This window comes from Aotus nancymaae, unplaced genomic scaffold, assembly GCF_030222135.1.
Source record: "Aotus nancymaae isolate 86718 unplaced genomic scaffold, 86718_ANA_hifiasm-v0.15.2.pri h1tg000072l, whole genome shotgun sequence".
Lineage (NCBI taxonomy): Eukaryota > Metazoa > Chordata > Mammalia > Primates > Aotidae > Aotus > Aotus nancymaae.
In genome coordinates, this window is record NW_026988487.1 from 15,740,906 (window position 1) to 15,768,682 (window position 27,777).

Sequence of the window (27,777 nt, forward strand, 5' to 3'; positions counted from 1 at the left end):
TAATCACCCACATTCACACCCTGAGTTACTCTAATCTGATGTCATGAGGAGAAATAAGTACGAATACATTAGCAAACTACGAATTCGCATGAAGCAAGATGCCCTGTAGCTATATGTCCTGAGTACCTCTGACAGAAATATGGGCTAATCATAACTCCTTAGATTTATATAACAGTATACAGTTTGAAAAATGCTTGCATACATTATTTCATTTGATGGCTCCATACAAACTGTAGGAGCTATAAAGAAACAAAGTAGGCAGGGCATGGTGGCTCATTCCTGTAATCCCAGCATTTTGGGAGGCCAAGGTGGGTGGATCACAAGGTCAGGAGTTCGAGACCAGCCTGGCCAATATGGTGAAGCCCGTTAAAAACACAAAAATTAGCCAGGCGTGGTGGCACATGCCTGTAGTCCCAGCCACTCAGGAGGCCGAGGCAGAAGAATCGCTTGAACCCGGGAGGTGGAGGTTGCAGTGAGCCGAGACCATGCCACTGCACTCCAGCCTGGCGAAAGAGCGACACTTTGTCTCAAATAAATAAATAAATAAATAAAAAGAAACAAACTAATTGTCCATGTTACTGATACAGAAATGTGACATTACAAGGAGTTAAACTACTGCCCAGAATCTAAAATCAAGAATTAATTATTAGTAACTGTCTCTCCACAACTCAACTGGTTCTACAACATAGTATTATATAAATAATGTATTGAGTTTTGTGCCTAGCTTTGAACATACCATCTCCAAAATAACATGTGGCAGTTTGGCTGGTGAGACAATTACAGGTCATAACATTGGTTTTTAGAAAGCAGCAGAAATCTAGATATAATCTGAAGTGGTCACGTTTCTTTCTAATCTCTAACATGCCAAAGTCTCTTTAACTGAAATCATTAAGAGGGCTCCTTTCTAGAAGGAAGTCTGGAAATTTTACTAAAATGAAAGAAATCAGGAACAGAGAGGCTCATTTGTAATAAAAGATAGTGAGTTAGAAACAATTTCAAATGTTCATGTATCCGAAAGGAACAAAAGCAATGTGAAAAATGGAAAACTCAACCTTGGTTCAAAATGAAAACCAGGAGAGACAAAAGTTTTAAAACTTAAGTATTTTCCTTCAGTGAACATTGCAGAATTAGATAATATCCCCCTGTATCTTTACTTAAAAGTTGTTACTTATCATATTGAGAAACTAGACCAAATAAGCATTAAGAACCATCTTATGATAATTCCACATTCAGAGCTCTGCTGTGTCAGGCTCTAGAAATGGAATACAATCTCATAACTAAGTGAACCAATCACAAAGAAGTAAAGTTTCATCTTAAGACTGGTTCATTAGAAAGACCACCTAGGAATTGCTTGACTATCAAATACACTGTTATTTGCATGACAAAATGTTGGTAACTACTGAAGCTGGGTGACAGGCATATGCTGAGTTCCTTAATACAATCCTGTTTACTTTACATATGTTTAAAATTGTCCAAGAAAAAAAGTTAAGAACTAAATAACCTTATTATAAAGCAGCATGGACAAAATTCAGGAAAATTTTGAGTGGCTGCAGTTTCTTATTTGCCTAAGTCACAACGTGCTAATGTGGGACACAAACCCTCACAGGACATAAACCTTCACAAAATGCCCTATTCTCCACGCTGCACTCAAATTCCCAGCCAAAAATGACACTCTAAAGGCCTTTTCTCCCGACGCCAGACACTTACACAACATCTCCAGGTCCTTTATACAGTTTTCTATCCCCTCATTCACTGTTTCTGCTCACCAACGACCATGAATTGACCTGTTATTTCATGAGTAGACAACATGCTACTAGAAAAGAGAAGCTGAGAGAAAGCACAGTTTAGTGGTTAAGAAAACTGGCTCTGCTGTAGGACCATCTGGGTTATAATTCTGGCTCTAACATTTACTAGCTAGGGGAGCTTCAGGTTACTGTGGCTTAAAGATTAGGCTCTTCTCAGATGAATTTCTAAGAATGAGAGGAATCAAAGATGACTTTCTAGATTTTAAATTCTTATTTTACAAAATATTTTTATCAACTTTTCAAAATGAAAGATAATATATCAAATCCCAAAGTCTGTTCCTCATCTAACTGTGAAATCCATTTCTGATATAATCCATTAACAAGGTACAAAATGCATAGTCAAGTATTTTAAGAAGCAGGAGAGAAAAGAAACCCATGTTGGTATTATGTGTTAGATATGCACCCAATTTTCAGTATAACTGACTATAAATACTAGAATTCACCAACTTGAAGTAACCCAACTGGTACAGTAAGGCAAAAACTAATTTCTCCTTTTATGTCTCTCCTGGTCAGACAAAACCTTCTGTCCATTTTGCGAAATAGTTTATCTGTTACAAAACAGTTTCTGAGCAAGAGGGCCATGAACATGACCAATGGGGAGAACCAAAGCCAGGGCTGGGCAGAGGGGAAGGGCAGCTTGCCCAGGTATCTTTGCTCTGCTTATCTCCAGCATGTATTATCAACACCGCTTTTCAGAAACATCCATCTTAATAGTCAGAAATCCCAAAGAGAATAGCAACAAACTGTTAACAATGTTATCTACAGAAACAAAATCCCAACAATGCTTCTTAAGGTTGTCGTCTCCCAAGAGGGCAAAAAAGAGGTCCTGCCTCGGACGTGCCAGCCAATGTCCACTAGGATGACAGACAAGAAGGCTCTGCTGGGGTAAACACACATTGCCAACATAATAACATACTATGCGCTCTCCTAAGGTCAGACCAAGTGTGCCAATTAAATTAGATCATGTTTTCTTTCCTTCCTTCCTGTTAAGTCAGAAAGAACATTACCAAGAAATACATGAGAATAATTTGTTTTGGCTTCAAATGAACGACTCCCTACCCCCACTCTAGTTCTATTTCTTATCTTTTGGCTGTCCTCTGAAATGCTTTGCTGTGCATAATCACAGGCATTTCAGTTATTTGAGAACAACAAAAAAGTTAATCTTTACTAGATAGCTGCAGATTTCACTAAGAAGGATTACAGACAAGTTATGGGGATATCAAGACCCTGTATTATGCAGTTCTCTCAGCATAATAATGAAATGAGTCAGTTAGCAGAAGCAAAACTTTTATTGAGTACAAATAAAGAGGTAAAGCTAAATGGAAAAATTATATACAGTAAAGAGACATAAAATTATCTTTAAGAGTAAATATTTAGGTTCAAAATAATAAAGACAGTAACTCACAGTACAAAAAACCATATTTTCCAGATTTAACAAGTGTCTATCCTCTCTTAAACAGAAAATACTACTATCTTCAACCTCAGTGACTATTGCAGACAAAAAAATTATCACAGCAAGCTGATGGATCCAGGTTCATCTAAACAAATGTAACTTTACTTCTTTTCCTAGGTGCTAACCTATACAATAACAAACCCAATTACAGGAACCAAATTAGACCAGAAATGAAACAGAAGCTGCAGAGGGTTCATTGGAAACAACAGAAAACTTCAACTCAGTATCTTACGTTTGCTACAAATAATCTAATCTTTCAAATTTAAGACAAGTATCCATCTCTTAACTATCACCAACTTACAGATATAAGTAAATTGTGAGTTATTTTTACTGTCTGCTAGCTTTGCTGAGGTTTAAACCCTTCTGTACTTGATCCTAATGTGTATTCATCTTAAAATTCACCTTACAAGAAACCACCAATTTTAAAATGTTGTATTCTAATTCATAATAGTTAATTTAACAGGCACCTCTGAAACCATAGAACAACTACAGAAATCACAGAAGGTGAACATGCAACTATCTGATGATGAAGAGAAATGCAGTAACAACACTTGTATTTGTTTACATATAAACACTGGGCTGCTGAGTTTCACAGCAGATCCCTGGGGCAGTCAGCCAAAATCCACCAGTGATTATTCTCATAGGGAGATGAAAAGCCTTAGAATGACAAATAAATGGTCTTCAGATTTTGGCTATCATATACAACCCTGTGCTGCCCAATCAACATACTAGAGTGCTGTCAAGTTCAAAACTCAGCTTAGCAGGCTCTTCTAACCAGCAATTTTCAAATATGAGCTATGGAAGTCCCATATGCTCATGTCCAAACCTCCACACCTCCTCTTCTTCCTTTATCCTTGTAAATCCTAGGGCTGTGAGGAACATAGTTGGAAAATCGCTATTCTAAATACAGAGTGGGGCAACAACAAAGAGCTGCTAAAATCTCTTTTTCTTTCCTTTTTAAAAAATAAAATGCCTGGCTAATTCCTGTTGTGTAAAATGTATGATAAAGTTTGTTTCCAAAAAGCTTTGAATGTGAATCTTCTCTGGCTTTCCTACCTGTTTCCTCTCAGTCTTCTAACTAGTCTACTAAGCTGCAGTTAATGCTTTTCCTAGACAGAATCCACTGGCTAAAAGAAAAAGGGACTCTGGGAAAGAGCTGGCTACAAAATGCCACCAGCACACATGCATCTACACGCTCACATGTACACATATGCCATGGTAGTTGCCACTTTTGGTTTGGAACCCTAAAAATTAAAGTGTAAAATCTCCTTCAAAAGGCTTTGGTCAATTACTAAAGACAGTCTTTAAAAACATGGTCTCAAAATTTTATAATAATATACCCTGAAGTGTTAATCAATGGTGATCTCTAGGTGGTTGGATTATTAGAGATTTTTTTAAATCTATATTTTAAAATTTTTCTACAACTCACATATTACCTGTGTTATTTTGTTTAGTCTAGTTAGCATAAGTTATGACTTTTCCCTAGGTTTTGATTTGTCAGTATAAAAAAGTTCTAAGTAGTAAGCAAAGCATTCTTTTCCACTTTAGGCATGATAACTTCTAAGGAGCCTGTAATAAATGCCTAAAGAAAGCTTCTTGCCAGTCCCATTCTCCCATGCAGAAGGCTTCTGACTTTCTAGAGTACCGATGTAATAGATGACAATGCATCAAACGCCATATAGCAAGTATCCTGGCAAGGGCACTCAACCTCCTCACTAGCCAAGCAGTCCACAAAGAGGGGAGGGTCAGCATAGTTTGCAACAAATGTAGCACATAGCAGTCTCAGAGTCAAGGAGTTTAGGCATGCCATACAGGTCAGGGAAATCCTGGGGTCAAATCAGATCCTCAGATTTTTCTGTAGAATAGTCTAGTCAGTGGAGCCAATTCCTGAGAAATCCTCCATACTAGAGCAGCCTGACACCCAGAGAGGCAGAGTACAGCAGACCCAATCACTTGGAGTTAGTATTACCAAACTGAGCTCACCTTTGTGGCCATGGTCTTCACCCCATGAATTCTCTACTCTCCATTTTGTGAAAGCACCATCCTGATCATCCTGCAAAAAAGTAGATGATGGTAAGTAGTCTGAAGCCAGATTCTCCCTGCTGAGGTGTCACATAATTTTAACTCTTCTGTAGCCTGCTCTATACAGGCAGGACGTACTTGGTCAAGGCCATATATTTCCTACTATCACCAAAGGGATACTCCAACAGAAATGAAATTTGAATCTCTTGGGGCAAACACATAATAAACTAACAAAATAATAAATACTATTTTATCCTTTCTATTCTATACATAAAATAAGCATGTAAAAGTGCTACTTGACTAAGAAAAATATATTAAGCTACTAAAAGCAGTAAACACCATTTGAAGCTGGGGATTCTTGCTTTTAATACTGATTAAAGCAAATGCATCCTATTTTATTTTAGAAATAATTCTAAAACATTGTCAGAGTCTTTCTTAAACAAAACAAAATAAACTCATCATACTGCCCGATTTTCTACTTGGGGAAACCAAATACTGACACTCTCCAAATGTGTTCTTTTACTGATGCAGTTACACAAATACTGAATTTCATAGAAGAGACTGAATGGCAAAGCAAAAGTAAAAAGACTATTTTCATAAACAAAAGGTAGGCAGTTCTGTTCTCCTTCTTCCATCTTCATTATTAAAATAAGCTCAAGTTTCATCTTCTTAAAGAGACAGTGATACTTATCATGATAACCTTCATTTACAGCCTTTACTACAGTGACACAGAGAGGGACAAGAAGGCGGCTCCATTTGGGAAAAGACTTTTCTCTTTCATGTTTACCCAGGACATTTACTGATGTCAAAGTAACTTAAATCTTTGTAGCATGAGAAGAGCACTGACCCCTGTATTACCGTCTAATGATTTCATCTGTCAACTCCCACTTGCAAATAACTATATGATGAGTCTCAACTATATGGGATTTGGTTTTCTTTGGCTCTGCTAACCCAAACACTCCACTCTTGGCAGTTTTCTTGGATCTCAGTAATTTTCTGTCTCACAAATAGTGCCAACAAACAACAAACTCAAAAGTTGCAAACACCCTTACCTGTACTAATCCTGACTCTGTCACCAAATCCTTTAAAACCATATCGTTATATACTATACACATAGTATATAATACGTGGAATATTATATGTTTGTTTTGGTTTTCTATTCTCCCCACTGTAGTCCAACTTTCCTTTCCTTTTAAATATCACTGTTAGAGTCGATGTCACCTAAAGTGATATAGTTACTTGTTACTGTAAGTCTGAAAATGTTTCCGATGTTTTCCCTTTGGCCAATGAATTTTGGCCAATGCAGTGACCTAGATCAAACTGTTCTCTGGGTCATCTAAAATTACAAAATGGTAATACCTGGAACTCCCTTATAGGGATTCCATGATACCAGCAACAAAAGAAAGAAAATTGTGGGAATATAACCACTAGTATGCATTTATCTCTGTATTATTACTCAAGTATAGTTCAAACTTGTTTTAGTGATCAAAAACTCTAGTGGAATGAAGAGAAAAATGTTCAATATAAAATTCCAGTTATAATAATATAAATTCTGCTATATACTATTAGCATGTAAGGTAGCTCCATTTTCCTAAGGAAATAAACTATGCTAATCAAAGAATGAAAGTTCCCAAGAAAATGACATTGAAGTATTTATTTTTATTTCTTAAAAATACAAATATTCTATGAGATGGAAATGATAAAAAGCTGAATTTCTCTTGGAAATTACAAGCGGTTTTCTTTTTCTTTTTTCAAAAAAGAACTCTCGGCCAGGTGTGGTGGCTGATGCCTGTAATCACAGCACTTTGGGAGGGCTGAGGCAGGTAAATTGCTTGAAGTCAGTAATTCGAGATCAGCCTGGCCAATATGGTGAAACCCTGTCACCACTAAAAATAAAAAAAAAAAAAAATCAGCCTGGCGTGGTGGCACACACCTGTAGTACTAGCTACTTAGGAGAATCAGGCAGAAGAATAGCTCGAACCCAGGAGAAGAAGGTTGCAGTCAGCCGAGATTGTGCCACTGCACTCCAACCTGGGCAACAGAGCGAGACTCAGTCTCAAAAAAAAGAACTCTCTATATAGTTAAAAAATTTTATTTAAAGAGCTTTAGTTATAAAACATCCTTATTTGAAAAATCTTTTTTATTTATTTAATTTGTTTGTTTATTTTTATTTTAAGACAGAGTTTCGCTCTGTTACCCAGGCTGGAGTGCAGTGGCACAATCTTGGCTCACTGCAACCTCTGCTCCCGGGTTCAAGTGATTCTCCTGAGTAGCTGTAATTATAAGTGCATAACACCAAGCCTGGCTAATTTTGTATTTTCAGTAGATACAGGGTTTCACCATGTTGGCCAGGCTGTGATCCACCCACCTTGGCCTCCCAAAGTGCTGGGATTACAAGAGTGAGCCACAGGACTCGGCTAAAAACCTTTTTAATATTATTTATTTATTCATTCATTCATTTTGAGACAGAATCTCACTCTATCACCCAAGCTGGAGTACAGTGGCATGATCTCAGCTCACTGCAACCTCCACCTCCTGGAACAGAAATCATATACACTATGAATGAAGCTCTGTTGGGTAAACAGTCTGCAGGAGAATGTAGATCCATCTGTGCAAACACTCCAGCAGGCATGCTGAGGGTCATACCTTCTCTGAGACAGCAGTGAAGGTCATGGCGTGGGTCATAAGTGACTCACCAAAAGTCAGCCTCTCTGCTTTATTCATGTTCTTCAAGGAGACACCAAACACTAACTCATGGTCATAGCTGTAAAAAGAATGATAGTACAAAATAAAGGGAGTACCATCATAGGGAAAACTGGCTTTTGGTTGTAAAAGGAATTCAGAAGAATCTGAAGGGGCTCAACAGCTCCAAATAAATAAGCCTCTAGCTGTAGCTCTTCAGAAAGAATATGGAACGTGTAGAATTTAGTCTCTCAGTGGGAGTCTATTCTCTATGTGTCACAAGAGTATGCAGGGAAAAAAGAGAAGATTAAACATATATTCTCCACATCAGAAGTTGACAAGTTTACATTGTCATTTAGGCAAGAATACTTTTATATCATTGATGATTAAAATTTAAATAAATAATGCCCAAAATATTGGGGATATTTTTGCATAAGCACTACACTCACATTGTTAGATAACAAACAAAAGGCAAAGTACATGTAAGAGAGGTCCTTGCTTGTTCTAATTGGTGTGAGAGACACACTTGGGAGTTTGATCTGTTTTCAAAAAGTTTTTAAACCTCATTAATTCTCTTTTAGCAGATTTCTCTATCAAGATATTTATTCAACTTCCTGCAAGTAACAACTACTTATAAGTAACCCCAAAATGGTGAATTTTAACAGTCAAGGAATCCTATATAGTTCACAAATGAACCTTCATTGTCACAAATGACCAGGAGGAATGCTTTAAAATATGCATGCAAATTAGTCCCACTTGTCAAAAAGACAGAATACAAAGTTACCAAAGTAAGACAGCAAACAGGAGCTCTGGAAAATCTTTCATTACATTCCCAAATGCACTAAACACATTTACACAGTAGTCAATTATTTTTTTAAAACTGTCTTTCTCATAGAGGATGTCTTTTTAGGAACACCCAACAATTTCCACTCAGATACAAAGTGTGATCTTGATGTCCTGGGTTAGAGTATTTAAGTATGTGGAGTTTCTGCTATGAATCCTCAAACTCTAAAGGATGCAAAGAAAGAGACATGCCCTTAGGCCAACCTTAATCTTCGGAAGAACCTCAGCAGAGTCATTTTGTACCAGGAGCACACTCCAACAGCAACAACCCACAAATGACTTTCTATTTTAAATTTCCTACACTCACACATTCATGTCACTGAGGCCCAGCTTGCCATTGAAGTGTTTTCCAACATCACAGCCAAACCACACAGCCTAGAAATAGAAGAGGATGAAAGAAAGTCAACATAAACCCTGTCTTCCTATTACATCAAAGAAGTAAAAGATGTTTGAACCCCAAAGATACAAAAACAATACCAACCTCTCCGTCTTTGATGGAGGCAGCAACCATCTTTTTCAGGAAGTCAATGGGTTGGTTGTTGTATAGAGTTTTTCTCCCTCCAACCATATTGCTTAAGTATTCCACGGTGTAAAGTTTGTTGTACTTGTGCTGGGGCCTAGGGTCATTCACTAAACAAATCTATTGAGATCAAGAACATACTGATTAGAGTACAAAACCAGGAATGTCAAGCAAGACATAGCTCTCCTCTAGGTTCATGTTTGCACCAAGCTCATCATCTCTGCCTATAAGCTAAGCACTACAGCCACATTGTTATTTAACAATTTCTTTGTTATTTAACAAAGAAACAAAAGGTGGTAAAATACATATGAGAGGCCCCTACTTATTCTAATTCATGTAAGAGACAACTTAGGAGGTACATCTGTTTTTCCTGTCAGCAGGAACTGCTCCAAAACCAATTCTTTTTCTTTTTCTTTTTTTTTTTTTTGGAGACAGAGTCTCGCTCTGTCACCCAGGCTGAGTGCAATGGCGTGATCTCAGCTCACTACAACGTCCACCTCCTGGGTTCAAGTGATTCTCCTGCCTCAGTCTCCCAAATAGCTGGGATTACAGGCATACGCCACCATGCCCAAATAATTTTTATATTTTTAGTAGAGACAGGGTTTTACCATGTTGGCCAGGATGTTCTCAAACTCCCAACCTCAGGTGATCTGCCTGCCTCAGCCTCCCAAAGTGCTGGGATTACAGGTGTGAGCCACCGCATCTGACCCCCCAAACTAATTCTGAAAAATTACATGCACTGAGTAAAGAAAATTGGAGAGCTCATCACAAGGCTCCTGCTCTCGAGTTACAAAACGGGCATCTGCTTTAAACAGGACCAAGAAGCCAATAAAAGGAATCATCCTGCTAGGCAGATGAGGAAGACCTACCTAAAGGGAACAGAAAAAACTATGATTGGTCCCTTCAACAAGAGAGGTCCCAGAGGGGACCTCAGTACAGAAGTGCTCTGAATCCACGGTAAGAAACACCCAATACACCTCCATCGTCTTTGCACTTGAGAATGATTCTGGTCCTAAACAGGGGCGCATGTGGGAATTAAAATGACTGCTGGCTTACAGTTTAAAAAGTCTCTGAAGAGGAACATTGGGGAAAGTATGATAAATCCTGGCACCACCAACTTCATTAGGTGCATAAAATACTTCAGAAGAAGTGGGGGAAAATGTTTATTTTCTAGTTTGATAATCATGCATGCTAACCCAGAATCTTATACCACTCCCTGTGGTTAACAGCTGTTTGAAAGTAAACAGCCAGTGACTACCAGTGCCATTCTCCAACCTTATCTTCCATATTGAAGAGTGGCTTGACATGTTCCCTGTAAAACTCCAAGGGTGTTACGGGGCCAATCTTCTGATAATTTTTATCTTTGTCTCGATACTCCCAGGTGAATGTCTCTGGTGGATTACCCAAACAGATGCACACCACTCGGAATATCTGGAAGAGAGAAGGAGGACAAACGAGCAATGGCTAGGGGGAAATGTTATTTTTTTCACCTCTTCACTTTCCTTAAGCTTAGGAAACACAAGAAGTTAGTGGTTAAATTCAAACCAGAAATTTCACAAAAAATCAGTTTTTAACTGTGTCAAAAATTGGAAAGTTGATGTCTGGGATTTGCTATCAGTCAACTTGTGAGTTCTCAAATAAATACTGTGAACAATGCAATTCTGAATGTTAATATTTATTAAACTTCCTTGGCCAAGAATCTGCCTACCACTGATACTAACAAGATCTGAGTTGCTGCTCTGCTGATTATTTTTCAAGTAACAAATAATGACAAATATTATAAATGGATTTCCTTCCCTTTATGCATTGATGTTTTCCTTATATTACAACACAGGTCTCTACTCATAGGAAAGAAACTAGTTTTTCAGCTGGAGTTGGATGACAATGCCTATTAAAAGCATTATTAGAAGAAGACAGCCAGGTGAGGTGGCTCATGCCTGTAATCCCAGCACTTTGGGAGGGTGAGGCGGGAGGATCGCTTGAACGCAGGAGTTCAAGACCAGCCTGGACAACACAGTGAAACCGCATCTTAAAAAAGAAAAAAATGAGCCGGGTATGGTGGCTCATGCCTGTAGTCCCAGCTGCTCAGGAGGCTGAGGTGTGAGGATCACTTGACCCCAGGAGGCAGAGGCTGCAGTGAGCCATGATTGTGTCACTATACTCCAGCCTGGGTGACAGAGCAAGATCCTATCTCAAAAAATACAAAAAGTAGGGGCACATGTTCTCAGGATCTCCTGAGAGCTATTTCATGGTTAAATTAAAAAAAAAAAAAAAAAAAAAGTACAAAAATTAGCCAGGCATGGTGGCCTGCACCTGTGGGTGGTCCCAGCTACTCGGAAGGCTGAGATGGGGTGACCACTTGAGCCCAGGAGGCGGAGGTTGCAGTGAGTTGAGATCACACCACTGCACTCCAGCCTGGGTGACAGAGCAAGGACCCTGTCTCAAAAATAAAACGAGTAACTTTTAGTAATAAGGTATAATTTTTTGGGTTGTGAGACAACATATTTTCTAATAATGTCACAACACCTTCAAGTTAACATCATTACAATCCAAGGATGTATTTTATATTGTTTTCATTTTATAGGAATGCAAAAATAAGGCCAGGAGAGACCAGGAGTTCGAGACCAGCCCAGCCAACATGGTGAAACCTCGTCTCTACTACAGATAGAAAAAATTAGCCGAGCCTGGTGGCATGCACCTATAATCCCAGCTACTCAGGGGCTGAGGCAGGAGAATCGCTTGAACCTGGGAAGCAAAGGTTGCAGTGAGCTGAGATCGTGCCATTGCACTCCAGCCTGGGTGACAGAGTGACACGCCATCTCAAAAAAAAAAAAAAAAAAATAGAAAAAGAGACGTACCTTGCACAAGGACAGAATATAGAAAGTATTCTTCCTCTTCCTTTTTTTTTTTCTTTTTTTTTTGAGACAGAGTCTCACTCTGTTGCCAGACTGGAGTGCAGTAGTAGTGATCCTGGCTCACTGCAACTTCCGTTTTCTGGTTTCAAGCAATTCTCCTGCCTCAGCCTCCCAAGTAGCTGGGACTACAGGCACGCACCACCATGCTCAGCTAAGTTTTTTGTATTTTTAGTAGAGATGGGGTTTCACCATGTTGGCCAGGATGGTCTCGATCTCTTGACCTTGTGATCTGCCTGCCTCAGCCTCCCAAAGTGCTGGTACAGGCGTGAGCCACTGTGCCGAGCCACAAGTACTTACTCTTCTATATCAAATGTCCTTGTCTTTTAAAAAATGTAATGCTATGATCTGCCTCTCCCTTCTACACCTACAGTCACCCCCCTGCCCCGATCCAATCACCTATTACCTGCGTTATTTATTTATTTATTTTTTTTTATTTTTTTTTTTTTTTGAGACGGAGTTTCGCTCTTGATACCCAGGCTGGAGCGCAATGGCGCGATCTCGGCTCACCGCAATCTCCGCCTCCTGGGTTCAGGCAATTCTCCTGCCTCAGCCTCCTGAGTAGCTGGGATTACAGGCACGCGCCACCGTGCCCAGCTAATTTTTTGTATTAGTAGAGACGGGGTTTCACCATGTTGACCAGGATGGTCTCGATCTCTTGACCTCATGATCCACCCGCCTCGGCCTCCCAAAGTGCTGGGATTACAGGCTTGAGCCACCGCGCCCGGCCTACCTGCGTTATTTATATCACACATTTGTATCTGCTATGGTGTTCAAGAGAAACAAATTTTATATTTACCAAGTGTGCCTATTTTGTGCTAGATACTATGTATCTGCTAGGTCCACTTAATTCTCGTAATACCCACTCAAGGTATAATTCCCTCCACTGCCCCCTCACCTTTTTTTTTCTTCTTGTTCTTTTTTAATCAGAGATTGAGACACAAAGAAACCAAGTAATTTACTTAAGGTCATATAGCCCAAGCAGAAAACCACAATCTAAACTGAGGTCACATGCTGTCAACAACAACAACAACAAAGTATTGCTCCTTGGCTACAGGATTTAAAAAGGGAAGATTTACTGACCATCTACTATGCTGTACTATATTTCACTATCATATCTCTTAAGCCTCTCAACAAAGATGGTAGATATTATCCCCCTTTTACAGATAAAGAAATCATGATTCAGGGAAATAAATCACTTGCCCGAAGTTATAGAGCTACTAAACGGCAGAATTAGGATTTGAACACAGGTCTGACTTTAATGCTGTTTCCAAAACTCCATCTATCTACCATTTACTGTAACTTTGTAGGGTTCATATAACTTGTCTCCCGTAAAAGATTATAAACTTCTTAAAGAACATGATCATGGACATTTTGTGCCCTTTATAGCATCTAGCAGGGCTGGGGACATGAGGTAGGTATACCAGTTGATCTGAACACTGTTCCTTTCTCCATATCACCACAGAATAAGAAATGTTAAAAGCACTACTTTTGTCAACTCACTTCCCTGTTGAAGATCCAATGTTTCCCTATTACCTCCCACAACAAATCCAAACTCCGTGACCTAATTTCTTTTTCTTACTTTTTAAGTCAGGCATAACATATGTTAAGTGTGTAAAACACACTAATCTTAAGTATACAGCTCAATTTCATTTTTTTAAAAAGCATACATATATACCCATGTAACCATCATTCACATCAATATACAGAACGTTTCCAGGGCTCTGGAGGTTCTCTGGCCCCTTTGCTGTAAATAACTCACAACTTCCACCAGATAACCATCATTTTTACTTTATAACCATCTATTAGTTTTGCCTGTCCTTTAACTTCACATATAAGTATTCAAAGAACATATTATCTTTTGTGTGTGGCTTCCTTTGGCAGACATAATACCTGTGAAATTCACACATATTGCTGTGTATATGAGCAATTTGTTCTTCACTGCTGTGATTCTACTATCTTAACAGAAGCAAGTTATCTTACAGAAGTTATGCTTGTCATTTTGTTTTGTTCTGTTTTCCAAGAAAGAACCTTCCTTTATTAAGATTTATTGTATGTGTCATAAGCCTGAACATCTGGTTATTAAATAATCTCTCTTTAACATTGTGTCACTCTCAAGTTAGTTTCTACCACAGAAAAGAAGAGGCAGGGTATCACATAAGCAACTATGATTGAGTTACTCTAGTCAAAGATTAATGAGCTCTGTTTGGGATTCACATGGAACAGTCACTTTGCATTTGCTCAGTGCCAAGGCTACAAATGACAACTTAGCCATCTGTCATGAGGAGGAGGACATTGCCACTGGTAACTACGATCAAGTCAATGACAATGAAGGTGTACAGTCAATATGTTTAGATTAGAAAAGTTTTAAAGACTTAAATTGTATGTACTTTCAACTAGTAACTATTGTTATATGTTTATCTACATGTAGTAGTGGAATCAATTAGATCAATTCTCAGTTACCCAAGGGTGGTAAATCCAGCTTAGCCAGGCCCTGGCCAAAAAAGGAGAGGCAAGGCCAGGCCCAATTAAGATGAAGATAACTATGTGAATTTCTGTTTACTTTTAAACATATTCCAAAGATAAATACAAATGTTTCACACTATAATTTGCAAAATAACTTATGCACTTGACTCCCTATTTGAAATAAAAAGTGTTAAATTCCTCCTTCTCCCAAATACATTAGAGGAAATCCACATTTCTGCTATCTAAATGAATTCTATAGTGAGTCCTTTTGTAAGACAATACTTATGCCCTATCACCTATGTTTTATAAATCTGAATTGTATCAAAGATATAACTAAGGCATAAATAAGGATAAGGGTGATATTTCTTTCTCTTTAGATACTAGTAAAACTTTGTAACTTGAGAGATGTTGCTTTGTTTTATACTATTTGTTTACCATTACTATAAATTATCCAAAGTCATTAATATTTCAGTCTGTAACATTTTAGAAGGAATATTTGACTCTGCACCAAATAACGGCAGTTAATTAAATGAGCTCTAATTTTTTTTTTTTTTTAAGACAGGGTTTCACCATGTTGGTCAGGCTGGTCTTGAACTCCCGACCTCAGGAATAATCCAAAGTGTTTGGATTACTGGCGTGAGCCACCACACCTGGTCTAAATGAGCTCTAATTTTAAAAAAATGCTCCAAAGAATAACTTCCACGGTCTCTGATACTTTATTTCCTTGATAAGAGACTGCAATTCTGAAAAATCATTCCCTGGGCAGTGAGCTTTAGATATCCAAGTCTGCTCTCTGGTGGGCAACACAGGAGTGTCACCTGCTTCTCACAAGATCTACTTGGCATTCAGGACAAAAGATACTGGACATTGAACACAAGAGATTATACAGAAATTAATGAGAGTACAACCATATTCCTAAGAATATAATTACACATTAAATTAATATTAAAACCAACAATTAGCCCATTTAGGGAAATGTATTTGTGACTTTAATTAAAATCGCTCACTTCCCATCCCAGTACTTCCTATCTGTTCTCCACAACACTTATTTTTCTCCACAGCACTTATCTTCTGGCATATTATACTTCTTATATACTTTGCTTTACCTACTAGAACATAAACTACACAAAGGTATTCTTTTCTGTTTCGCTCACTGTTCAATCTCCAATGCCTAGAACAGTGTCAGGTACATATGTTATAGAAATATTTACCGAACACATGACTTTCTTTGGGAGCAGGGACAGAGCCTCACTCTGTCACCCAGGCTGGAGTGTGGTGGCATGATCTTAGCTTACTGCAACCTCTGCCTCCAGGGTTCAAGCGACTCTCATGCCTCAGCCTCCTAAGTAGCTGGGATTACAGACATGCACCACCACGCCTGGCCAATTTTTTGTATTTTCAGTAGAGACAGGGTTTCGTCACATTGGCCAGGCTGGTCTCGAACTCACCCTCAAACGATTCTCCCCTCTCCCAAAGGGCTGGGATTATGGGCGTGAGCCACCAGGTCCAGCCCTGCACCCAGCCCTGAGCACTTTTGTCATTTCAAACCAAATTTAGAACTAACCTGATGAAGGGGGTGGACTCGGAATATGGGCTTTCCAAAATGCTAGAAAGTTGAAGGCAAAGATATACATGGCTCAATGATACCTGGCAACTGATTCTGATTTCCTCAATTCCTCAAATGAATAATAATGGGATCCTATTCATTCTGAGTCTGGTTTAAAAAGAACAAAAGCAGCCAATGTTTCTAATTATTTCCTTAAATACAGATTACTGAGAAAGGTCTCCTAAAATTGTGATATGAGTACCAAAGTACAAAGGGCAGCCTGCCCAAAATTGAGCTCAATTTTTTGATTGATAGAGACCCTTCACTTGCACCCTGGAGGCGGGTGTCAAGGGAAGCTATGCTGAATGCATCTGCACTTGCCTCTTGGGGCCATTTGTCTTCTGATTACGATTTTACATCTTTAGCTAATTAAATCGGGAACTTAAACTAACCTACAACACTGGATTATATAGTCCCCTTCTAGCAACGTATAACTAGAAAAGCTGCAACTGGTGCCAGAAAGGTCCAAGCCCTATTTCCAGTTTAAATATATTTCATAAGAATGTAAATTATAAAGAAGGGTCCTACCTCTCAAGTCTCATTTTATAAAGGAGCTCCACTGTAACAAATTCCTAAAAATATTTTCAGGCAAGAAACAGTGGCTCATGCCTGTAATACCAGCATGTTGGGAGGCTAAAGTGGGAGGATAACTTGAGCCTGGGAGATTGAGGCTGCAGTGAGCTGTGATCGTGACACTGCACTCCAGCCTAGGCAACAGAGCAAGACCTTATCTCAAAAAAAAAAAAAAAAAAAAAAAAAAATCTCCCTAGTGGAAAGATCTGTTTGTTTTAAATGACTTGCTGAAGTATAACATGGTTAAAAAAATAGAATCAGGAGAGAAAGGTAAAAGAATGAGATATGAAATAAAGGGAAAAAAGGCATAGATCCCAATTTAAAGACAAATTATATGGGATTGAGTTAATTCCCATACCCATGACAGACATCAAGTGCGAAGAAGGAGGAAAAGATGCAGCAGTTGAGAATCAGTCATAAGTGTTAGAAGGGCAAGAACCTGGCTGGGCACTGTGGCTCATGCCGGTAATCCCAGCATTTTGGGAGGCCAAGGCAGGTGGATCACAAGGTCAAGAGATCGAGACCATCTGCCTAACATGGTGAAACCCCGTTTCTACTAAAAATACAAATATTAGCTGGGCATGGTGGTGCGTGCCTGTAATCCCAGCTACTCAGGAGGCTGAGGCAGGAGAATCACCTGAACCTGGGAGGCAGAGGCTGCAGTAAGCCAAGATCGCCCCACTGTACTCCAGCCTGGGAGACAGAGCAAGACTCTGTCAAAAAAAGAAAAAAGGGCAAGAACCTTAAACAGTTGTTTAAGGCAGCTACAGGCAGACACAGAATGGAGAGATTAGAATAGTAAGGTAGTTCAAAGATAACAACCAAACTACTTGAAAGAGAGCAAAACTTCATATTATTTATTCTTCTACTCAAAAATCTTCCTGATTTCTCACTGTCTGTTCAATTGGGGCAAACTCTCATGTTAGTATTCTAAGTTCTTACTATCTATGTCTAATTCTACCTTTCCACTGTTAAGGCTAAAAGATTTCAGTGCTTGAAACCACTGCAGAAGAGACAGAATCTTAGTCTTCATTTGTATTTGCAATACTGGGTTTCTGAGAAACTCTAACACAGTAAAGTCTAAAGCACTGTAGAAATATTAATTAATTCTACTGTATAAAAATGTAAAGCCCTACAATCATTTGCCCCAACTTTTTAAAAATTTTTTAAGAGACAGGGTGTCACTCTATTGCCCAAGCTGGAGTGCAGTGGTACAATCATAGTTCATTGCAGCCTTGAACTCCTGGGCTCAAGTGATCCTATAGCCTCAGCCTACCATATAGCTAGGATTACAGGCATGGACCACCACATCCAGCTAATTTTTTCATTTTCTTGTAGAGATGGTGTCTCTGTGTTGCCCAGGCTGGTCTCAAGTTCCTGTGCTCAAGTGATCCTCCTCCCTTGGCCACCCAAGGCAATGGGATTATAGACATGAGCCACTGTGCACAGTCTAGCCCAACTTTTATAGTTTTACTGATGGAGAAAGCAGTCTCAAAGGTAAAACAACCTATTGATCAAACAGAATGGTCACAAGAACACTAAAGCAGTCACAGAAAACAGCTCAACTTTGATGAAAGTGCAGCGCTGTGGGTAAATGAGCTAGTTATAGGAGAGGAGTAAGGAACCTACCTTAGTGACTGTTTACTCACAGAGGAAGGGGAAGGGAAGACAGCTCTCTACTACTTTCTGGTAGGCAATGAAAGAAGGGCAAAGATCTGCTTCTTTAAAAAAAAAAAACCAAAACTAAAACCACCTATGCCTGCAAAAGCAGGGAGAAAAGCAGATGCCTCTGGAGGCATTAAATGTGTTTTCAGGCACAGAAATACCTAAAAACGTACACTTTATAGGCCAGGCATGGTGGCTCACGCCTGTAATCCCAGCACTTTGGGAGGCTAAGGCGGGCAGATCACCTGAGGTTGGGAGTTTGAGACCAGCCTGACCAACATGGAGAAACCCCGTCTCTACTAAAAATACAAAATTAGCCAGGTGTGGTGGCACATGCCTGTAATTCCAGCAATTCGGGAGGCTGAGGCAGGAGAATTGCTTGAACCCAGGAGGCGGAGGTTGCAGTGAGCCAAGATCGTGCCATTGCACTCAGCCTGGGCAACAAGAGGGAAACTCCATCTCAAAAAAAAAAAAAAAATGTATACTTTATGCACTTCTGTGATGTTAAAGAGAATGAACTCACATAGATGATAACTCAGTTAAATAATGATCTTGAGATTACTTTAGAGGTGTTTACATCAGGAAATAGAAATGCAGACTATCTGGCCCCACCCTACACCTACTGAATCAATCTGCATTTTAACAAGATCCCAAGGTGATGCACGTACACATTGAAGTCTCATGGCACTACTTTAGACCACATCTATTCTTTCCCTCTTCCAAAACCTTGCTTCTTTAATTATTATTTCTCTCATTCACACCTGCTAATCTTTTCTACACATTGGTTCCCTCACACTGTCGTAACTGCCAAAAGCCTTCTTTCCTATCTGTAAGTTCACCCTTCAAGATCCCAGGACATTATCCCAATACTTCCCTTTTCCTTGTCCTCCACATCCAATTCATTAGCAAGTCCTGACAGCTTCATTTCCAAAATATACTCTGAAATTTTTTTGTTTCTGATATGGGGTCTTGCTCTGTCACTCAAGCTGGAGTGAAATGATGACAATCATAGCTCACTGTAGCCTAGAACTCCTGGGCACAAGTGATCCTCACACCTCAGCCTCCTGTGTAGTATATGCCATCAAACTCAAACATTTTATATATTTGATGTTAAAAATGTACTCTTAAATCAAAAATGTCTTTAAAATAAAAATAAAGATAACTAGGTTCTATTCTCAGGGAAATTGACTTTGTGGGTTTGGGACAAGTTAGGACTACATATTGTTTTTAATAGCAAGAGCCACTGCTGTAGAATTTCCTAAGTCAATCATAATGGCTTCTTTTCCCTTTTTGTGGCACTGACAAACATTGTTTTGGGTCTTTGATTGACTGATTTTAGAGATGAGGTCTCACAATGTTGCCCAGGTAGCACTTGAACTCCTGGGCTTCTGGACTCAAGTGATCTTCCTGCCTTAGCCTCCCAAGTAGCTGGCATTACAAGTGTCACCACTATATCTGGCTACGTTTTGCTTTTTAACAGTCAGGGATTTGGGGTTCTGGTTTTTTTTTTTTTTTTTTTTTTTTTTGAGACAGAGCCTTACTCTGTCACCCAGGCTGGAGTGCAGTGGCACGATCTTGGCCTCCTCCACCTGCAGGGTTCCAGTGATTCTCATGTCTCAGCCACTCAAGCAGTGGTCATTACAGGGGTACACCACCACACTCAGCTATTTTTTTCATATTTTAGTAGAGATAGGGTTTTGCCATGTTGGCCAGGCTGGTCTTAAACTCCTGGCCTCAAGCAATCCACCTGCCTCAACCTCCCAAAGTGTTGGAATTACGGGCGTGAGCCACTGTGCCCAACCGAGAATACATTAATAATCTTAAGGAGATCTGCAGGCTAAAAAAATGGACACTGAAATAACATTGCAATAGAGGTGACTACACAGCTCTAAAACAAATCTGCCTTGTCGGTCATCTCAACAAGCAGCCTGCACCTCACTTCTCTCAGTAAGAATGCCTTTAGCATAAACATATTAAAATGTGTTTGAATAAATTCAAAGCCATCTGAGCTTCATGGCTGTTAATTAAGTCATTATTTTGACTTGCCTACAAGGTTAGGCAAATCATAGGTACTAATTTGTGGCTTTAAAACTGTAGCTAGACTCTTCATTACCAAAGAGTCAGGTTCAATAAAAAGGAGTTATTTGGGGGATTGTAAAAATTTTAAAACCTTATACACAAGACCAGGTGTGGTGGCTCATGCTTATAATACCTGCAATCTTTGAGAGGCTGAGGTGGGAGGACTGCTTGAGCCCAGGTGGTGGAGATCAGCCCAGGAAACATATGAGACTGAATCTCCACAAAAGTGTTTTAAAAAAATTAACTAGGCATGATGGCATGCACCTATAGTCCCAGCTACTTGGGAGGCTGAAGCAAGAGACTCACTTGCGTCCAGGAGCTACGACTGCACCCCTGCACTCCAGCCTGGGCAACAAAGCGAGACTCTGTCTCTAGGGGGGAAAAAGCCCTTACACACAAAATTCTGTAGTAAATAGTTTAGGTAGCATCATTAAGTAAATAATCCTATAAAACATTCATACAAGGGACTTGGCAAAGTGGGATCTTACTATTTCTCTGAGGCAGGAGTAGGGGAGGAAAATAATATGTGAAACATATCTGCCCTAATTCTTATCAGCCAATTATCATGCTCTACCAATGATGAGGACATGAATCTTAGACACATCATTAGCTCAAAGATCATTAAAGAAAACATCAAAGGCCAAATGGATGCTTACAATCTACAGCAGTATTATCTGGGCCCTTTTCCATAACTGTTCGCAGAACCTTCATTCCTACTATACCCCCACCATCTTAATCTAATCCTAAATAAAGGTAAATTATGTAGGAGATACAGCCTCTGCAAGACAGATCATTCCAAGCAGGAAAGGAAGAGAAGTAACATTTACAGAATTCCTGCTATGTGCCAGGCACTATGCCTGTATGCTTATGTTTAATTCCTTATTTGATTCCCCAAAAATCCAAAAAGGAAAATATTTTGGATCCTGAACTGAACCTCAGACAGGTTAACTAACTTATCTAGGATGACAGACTGTTAAGTAAAAGAGCCAGAATTTAAATCCATGTATGTCTGACTTCAAAGCCTATTTTTTCCTACTATACTAAGATGCCTCTCTTCCATAAGAATTTGAGATAAAAATGAGGTTATTTAAATGCATTTGGTAAATGAAATTTCTGCATTCATCCACTTAACAAATATTTAAGAAACAGCTATTGTGTAAAACACTAGGCTAGACATGTTAAATATGAACTGAGCATTTAGAGCTTAAGGAACTTGTCCCAGGATATATGGCTACTAAGTAATGAGAAGACTAAAACTCAAGACAGCCTGATTCCAGAGATAACACACTCCACTACTCCTAAAAGATCATTAATGATCTTTTATGCTGCCTCTCTAAAATTTAAAGGATAACATGAGTGAAGCATTAGTGTTCTCCATTGCAGTGAAAAAAAGTAGGCCATTTTAATTCCATACAGTCCTGAAAGGAAGCCTAATAAAGGGCCCACTGGCTGACAAAGGGAAACATTTATTCTTTCCTCAAACCAATTTCAGTTTTATGTATATTCATTCTGGATATAGATGTATTAATAATAAAAATTCTTAACTGTCTTGATCATAAATAATATTACCACCTCCTATTTGTTTAGTGCTTTTTACATTTTCCAAAATGTTTTTACATACATTATTTTAACAAATATAACCATCAACAGCTCCGTATCTTTATTTACACAGAAAAAAGTCAAAAGTTCTGGCATCCATTCAACATCCCTTACATCTCTACCTTTCTAGCTTAATTTGCTACCCATCATACTGACACAAGTTATGTTTCAGCCACATTATTCCCTGAAGATTCTATCTTTGTTCATGGCTCTAGTCATACGATTCCTTTTGCCTAGAATGGTATTCCTTGTTATCTACCTGGTAAATTCTGACTACTCATTCAAGAGGTGGTTCAAATATCTTCCCTATGGAACCTTCAGCTCACTGAGCTAGTCACTCCCTCCTCTATGACCACCACATCAGTTTTTACACATCTAGCATAGGATTTATTATAATTATAGATGTATTTTCTTTTTCCCAAGAGACTGAGCTCTTTAAGGGCGGTGACTATGTCTTTCTCATCTGTTTCCTCAGTGCCAAACTCATAAAAGGTTTTTAGTATTTATGAAATGATAAAAGAATGATTATACAAACCACTAAACTAAGAATTAGAAAACCTAAGTCCAAGTCCTATACTAAAAGGGAAAGTAAGTTTTAAGCTCAGTTTTTTCAGCTGTAAAATAAGTAATTTTAAATTCAATTAAACATTTGTTTTCATGACTTATGCTTCCTAATCATTAATTTAACAGATGGGAATATTCTAAGAGTTCTTTAGAAGGGTCACAAAAAATCCAAATTTTGTTATTACCTCCTCCATCATGACATCCTGTGTGGTCGAGATTTCTTCTTTGGTTGCTCCACTGTGTACCAGGTTCCGTAGTCGTATACAGAATTCTCTCATCTATGATAGAAACTTATTAAGCACTCCAATAGTTACCCAAATTCAATTGTAAATGAGCCTCATAGACCAACGCTAGTTCTCTTTAATTTTAATTGACATATAACTCAAACCATACTCATGCAAAGTTCATAAAGGCAAATGGTTTTCTTCAACTTGTCCGTTTAAACACATAGCTAAAAATACTTTCCATAAGGAGAAAATGCAAAAATTATTCCTCCAAAGTACTAGATGGAACTGTTCCTGCTCTGCAAACATCACATAAAGATGTTTTATGTGCCTGGGCATGGGAAAAACATCTGATTACATAATGCCTATCACTCAGAAAAAGCAGAAGACAAGATACTTATGCCACTAAGTCACTCTGGTAGATTTTTACTTAGAATTTCAATAGCTGTCCATTTTTCCTTCTCTGCCAATTGACGATGACCATGGTTATGCCATCCCCCAGTAAAATTTTCATTTTTTTTAGCTGACCAAGATAAACTGAAATCTAACCACAGTGCTAAAGAAGATGTTGCTCCCACTTCAAATAGAATCAAATGCCATACTATTAATGATCTTTTAGCCTTTGGAATAAAGGCTAAAAGTGTTTCCAGGATAGAAAATAACCTACTTCTAATGTTAGGGAAACACATCTATAGTTTATTTTAAAATGTAATCTTTCTCCCAGGAAAATGAAAAATCCCATTTTAGCCTCATGGATTAGGACAGCAGATTCTGGTAACTCCCAGTTCTCAAAAAGGATGCCTGGCTAGCAAAGCAGCATCCCTGTAGGAATTATAATTCTTGGGAAAACTGGTTATGTAGAGAAGACATAATGATTCATTAAGATAACTGAAGCAAATAAAAAGCAGTTCAGTAACTGCATCAAATCTTTAGTGGGTGGATAAACCACATTGATGTGGTCTGGGGAAGTCTCAGAACACAGCACCCTCTTTAAAGGCATCTTGCAAATAGTTCTTTTTGGTTTTACTAGCATATAAAGGAGTTCTAGCCCACCTCCACTAGAACCAAGTGAGAGACACAACACCCTAAGTGCTTGTGGCCAATATTAATTGGACATAGGACTCTATTTCCTAAATATTCCCCTAAGAAAACATTAAAATCAACAGAAATAAAGGTGGAAGATTTTTATAAGGAAAAACCCTCTAATTTTAACTATTTTTAAACTTAATACGTAGCTACATTGATTTTGACAGACACTGACATCAGTAGTTATCTTGCATACAAACTATATACACTGTATACCCAGAAACCCCTTTTAAAAATAAGTTTTAAGGAAAGTACACTACTAAGTACTTTAAGAATTCAATCCAACTCTGCTTCAAACACTGTACCTTGTGATTCAGAATATCATTCATCCTTCTGGTTGCCTCTGTTGTATAAGACTCAGGGAAGCATTTCTTAGGGATAACACCATATTTTTCTGAAAGAAAACAAATTTCCAGCGTTCAATAAGGTAAAAGATTAGAAACCCTGCCAAAAATAGTGATTGTTTTAAAAATTAGGCCGCTCCTCAAGCGCCAGGACAACTGGCCAGAGCCACCTCGGATCCCACCTAAGCAGGTTTTTAATGTGCATATTTATCTGTCTATGCTAGAATTAATTCTATTCTTTTTATCTATGATACTTTGTCACTTCTCAGCCTTTTGGTCAAGATCAAGTGTATCTATCATACTTCTGTAAAGTGCTCAGCATGATGAGATTTCCCCAAAAGATAATGTTTGAAGACATTTTTAAACAGCTACAGTTTTAATGTGTTTCCTGATTACATCAATGGAAAGGACAACAACCTTTTCAAGGAAAGTTAGTTCTACTTAATACTACCTTTTCTTTTCCAGCCCAACCTTCACAGTAGCTATCTCCTTACCCCTCATTTAAGAAAGTCACTCTACAGGTGAGAATGGGAAATAAAGGTCCTTAGAAGTAACTATATATCCTTCTTGGAGACCAATTCTACTCTGTACGTAACCACCAAAGAAATGGCCCATGTCTAACTATAGAGGCTTACTTAATCATGCTGAGTTTCAGTTCCATTAAAGAAAGAACTCTTACCAACAATATTGACAAGCATATCCCACTGGCCACCATCATTTGCAGGGTTCATAAGCAAATACTGCACCAGCCTCCCATCCTCAGGCTCCTTTCTCTGGGCTGTGTCCACAAAAGCATTCAAGAAGAAATAACAGCGTTCAACCTAAAGAGTAAAGAAAGTTAAATAAAATTAAAAGAAAAAAGAGCCAATAATTTTATTGGCATTATCAACAGAATGGGAGTCTTGTAATTACCATGGAACCAACATAATAGTTTTTTTTTTCTTTTTTAAAAACATGAATATTTCATGAATTTGCATGTCATCCTATAGAGGCCATGCTAATCTTCTCTGTATCATTCTAGTTTGGGTATATGTGATGCTGAAACAAGCACCATAATAAGTACTTTTTTTTTTTTTTTAAGACGGAGTTTCACCATGTTGGTCAGGCTGGTCTTGAACTCCTGACCTCAAGTGATCTGCCCACCTTGGCCTCCAAAGTGCTTGGATTACAGGCGTGAGCCACCACGCCTGGCCCATAATAAGTACTTTTAAACTAAAATTGGTAATTAAACATTGTATCTGATTTCATCAGAATATTGGAAGTTTCTTCTTATACCTGTGTATGTATCCCAATATATTATGTATATATGTACAGTGCTTATATTCCAATATTAAAACAAAACCTGGTATTTAGAGTCTTTAATCAATAAACATTTAATGAACACTTACGTAATACAGATTTTATTTTTAGACAGGGTCATGCTCTGTTGCCTAGGCTGGAGTACAGTGGTGCAATCTCACTGCAGCCTCAACCTCCCCCGCTCAAGCAATCCTCCTATCTCAGCCTCCTGAGTAGCTGAAAGTACAGGTGTGCACCACCACACCTGGCTAATTCCCTTATTTTTTGTAGAGACAGGGTTTTGCTATGTCCAGACTGGTCTCAAATTCCTGGGCTGAAGCAATCCTCTCACCTCAGGCTCCCAAGTGCTGGGATTACAGGCTTACGGACATGAGCCACTAAACCAGGTTAGTAATATGCATTTTGAAGATTAAGAAAAGGAATATGGTCAGGCGCAGTGGTGCACGTCTGTAATCCCAGCACTTTGGGAGGCCGAGGCAAACAGATCACTTGAGGTCAGGAGTTCGAGACCTGCCTGGCCAACATGGTGAAACGCCCTGTCTCTACTGAAAATACAAAAATTAATTGGGCTTGCTGGCATGCGCCTGTGATTCCAGCTACTTAGGAGGCTGAGTTGGGAGGGAGGCTTAAACCCGGGAGGCAGAGGTCACAGTGAGTTGAGACTGCGCCACTGTCCTCTAGCCTGTGCAGCAGAGTAAGACCCTGTCTCAAAAATAAATAAATAAATAAAATTATTTACTCTTTTTCAGACAAGTACTAGAGAAGGGAAATTAGCTCCTAGAAAAGAACAAATAACCTAAAAAGATGTTAAAAAGGGAGATATATTCAATTGAATATTGAATTCAAAATTCAAAATTTCAAATAGACAAGCAGTAAGGTCAAGTCAGTAAGTTTATTATTTCATTGCAAAAAATAGCCACTTAACCAAAAACAGTTCTGCCTTTGAAAGAGTCAACTTTTGATACTCTGGAAATCAGAATGAAAGGTGTTTCACCTATCATCAAAGGGCAGGCTGTAACTGGAAAAGCAACAAATGCAGAGGCAGTCCCTACTGAGGCCTATCAATACAAAAAGAATCTTGCCAGATCAGTCCCATACCTTGTCCCAAAAAAACAGGTAAGATTGACTAAACTCAAATTCTTCAATATTTAATTTTTTCATGAATGGAAGCCTCATAACATTCAGACAAGAAAAGATCCAGCATCGCCCTGAAACAAGAAAGCACATCAAGAAATTATGAGGGTTCACACAGATAGCATTGCTCCAACTGTTATTTTCCAACAATGAACTCATGACACAATCTGGACAATTCAGAAAGAGTAAATCAGTAAGAGCAGAAAAATTAAAAACAAAACAAAAAAAGAAAGGTGGTATTTTTAGCAATATATATGCAAAGGTTTAATATCTTAAACGCAAACACTCTTTACATATCAAATAAAGAATCCATTACAACTCACCCAAGAAAATCACATTAGAAAAAGAAACATGCTAGAAAACCATGAACAGAGATCACAAACAGATCACTCAGTGGCCAAAAAAGATACAAACGGTAGAAGCAGTTTTAAAAGTTCATGATAAGACATCTGTTAAGTGGGGAAACATCATTTCATTTATTTCATTTGGGAAAATAAGCATCATTATCAATCTGGATAGGGATCTAAATAGGTACAAAATATCTGAATGCAATTTGGCAATACCTAGCAAAAGCTTTAAAAAGCCCTACCCATCCAGCCGGGAGCAGTGGCTCATGCCTGTAGTCCCAGCACTTTGGGAGGCCAAGGTGGGTGGATCATCTGATGTTAGGAGTTTGAGACCAGCCTGGCCAACATAGTGAAACCTTGTCTCTACTAAAAATACAAAAATTAGCCAAGCCTGGTAGCACATGCCTGCAATCCCAGCCATTCAGGAGGCTGAGGCATGAGAATCGCCTGAACCCAGGAAGCAGATGTTGCAGTGAGCTGGGACTGCACCATTGTACTCCAGCCTGGGTAACTGGGCAAGACTCCGTCTCAAAAAATAAAGAAAGAAAAAAAGC

General features: G+C 38.7%; 1 protein-coding gene and 1 non-coding gene across 3 annotated transcripts in view; both read right to left on the reverse strand.

The window, feature by feature from the left end:
* The window catches only part of BLMH (bleomycin hydrolase), a 44,654-nt gene that overhangs the window by 13,391 nt on the left and 3,486 nt on the right, over nucleotides 1-27,777 (reverse strand). For both annotated transcript variants that reach the window (XM_012449291.2, XM_012449290.3), the window contains exons 3-11: nucleotides 26,841-26,950; nucleotides 25,123-25,264; nucleotides 24,405-24,493; nucleotides 22,975-23,067; nucleotides 10,601-10,756; nucleotides 9,287-9,445; nucleotides 9,113-9,180; nucleotides 7,927-8,044; nucleotides 5,242-5,311 (exon numbers count right to left, since the gene is read on the reverse strand). In XM_012449291.2, coding sequence (XP_012304714.1) covers nucleotides 5,242-5,311; nucleotides 7,927-8,044; nucleotides 9,113-9,180; nucleotides 9,287-9,445; nucleotides 10,601-10,756; nucleotides 22,975-23,067; nucleotides 24,405-24,493; nucleotides 25,123-25,264; nucleotides 26,841-26,950 — 1,005 coding nt within the window. The remainder of the gene's footprint in view (nucleotides 1-5,241; nucleotides 5,312-7,926; nucleotides 8,045-9,112; nucleotides 9,181-9,286; nucleotides 9,446-10,600; nucleotides 10,757-22,974; nucleotides 23,068-24,404; nucleotides 24,494-25,122; nucleotides 25,265-26,840; nucleotides 26,951-27,777) is intronic.
* LOC135271023 (U6 spliceosomal RNA) lies at nucleotides 25,391-25,494 on the reverse strand. Its single transcript, XR_010339172.1, has one exon. It is a non-coding gene; the product is annotated as a U6 spliceosomal RNA (small nuclear RNA).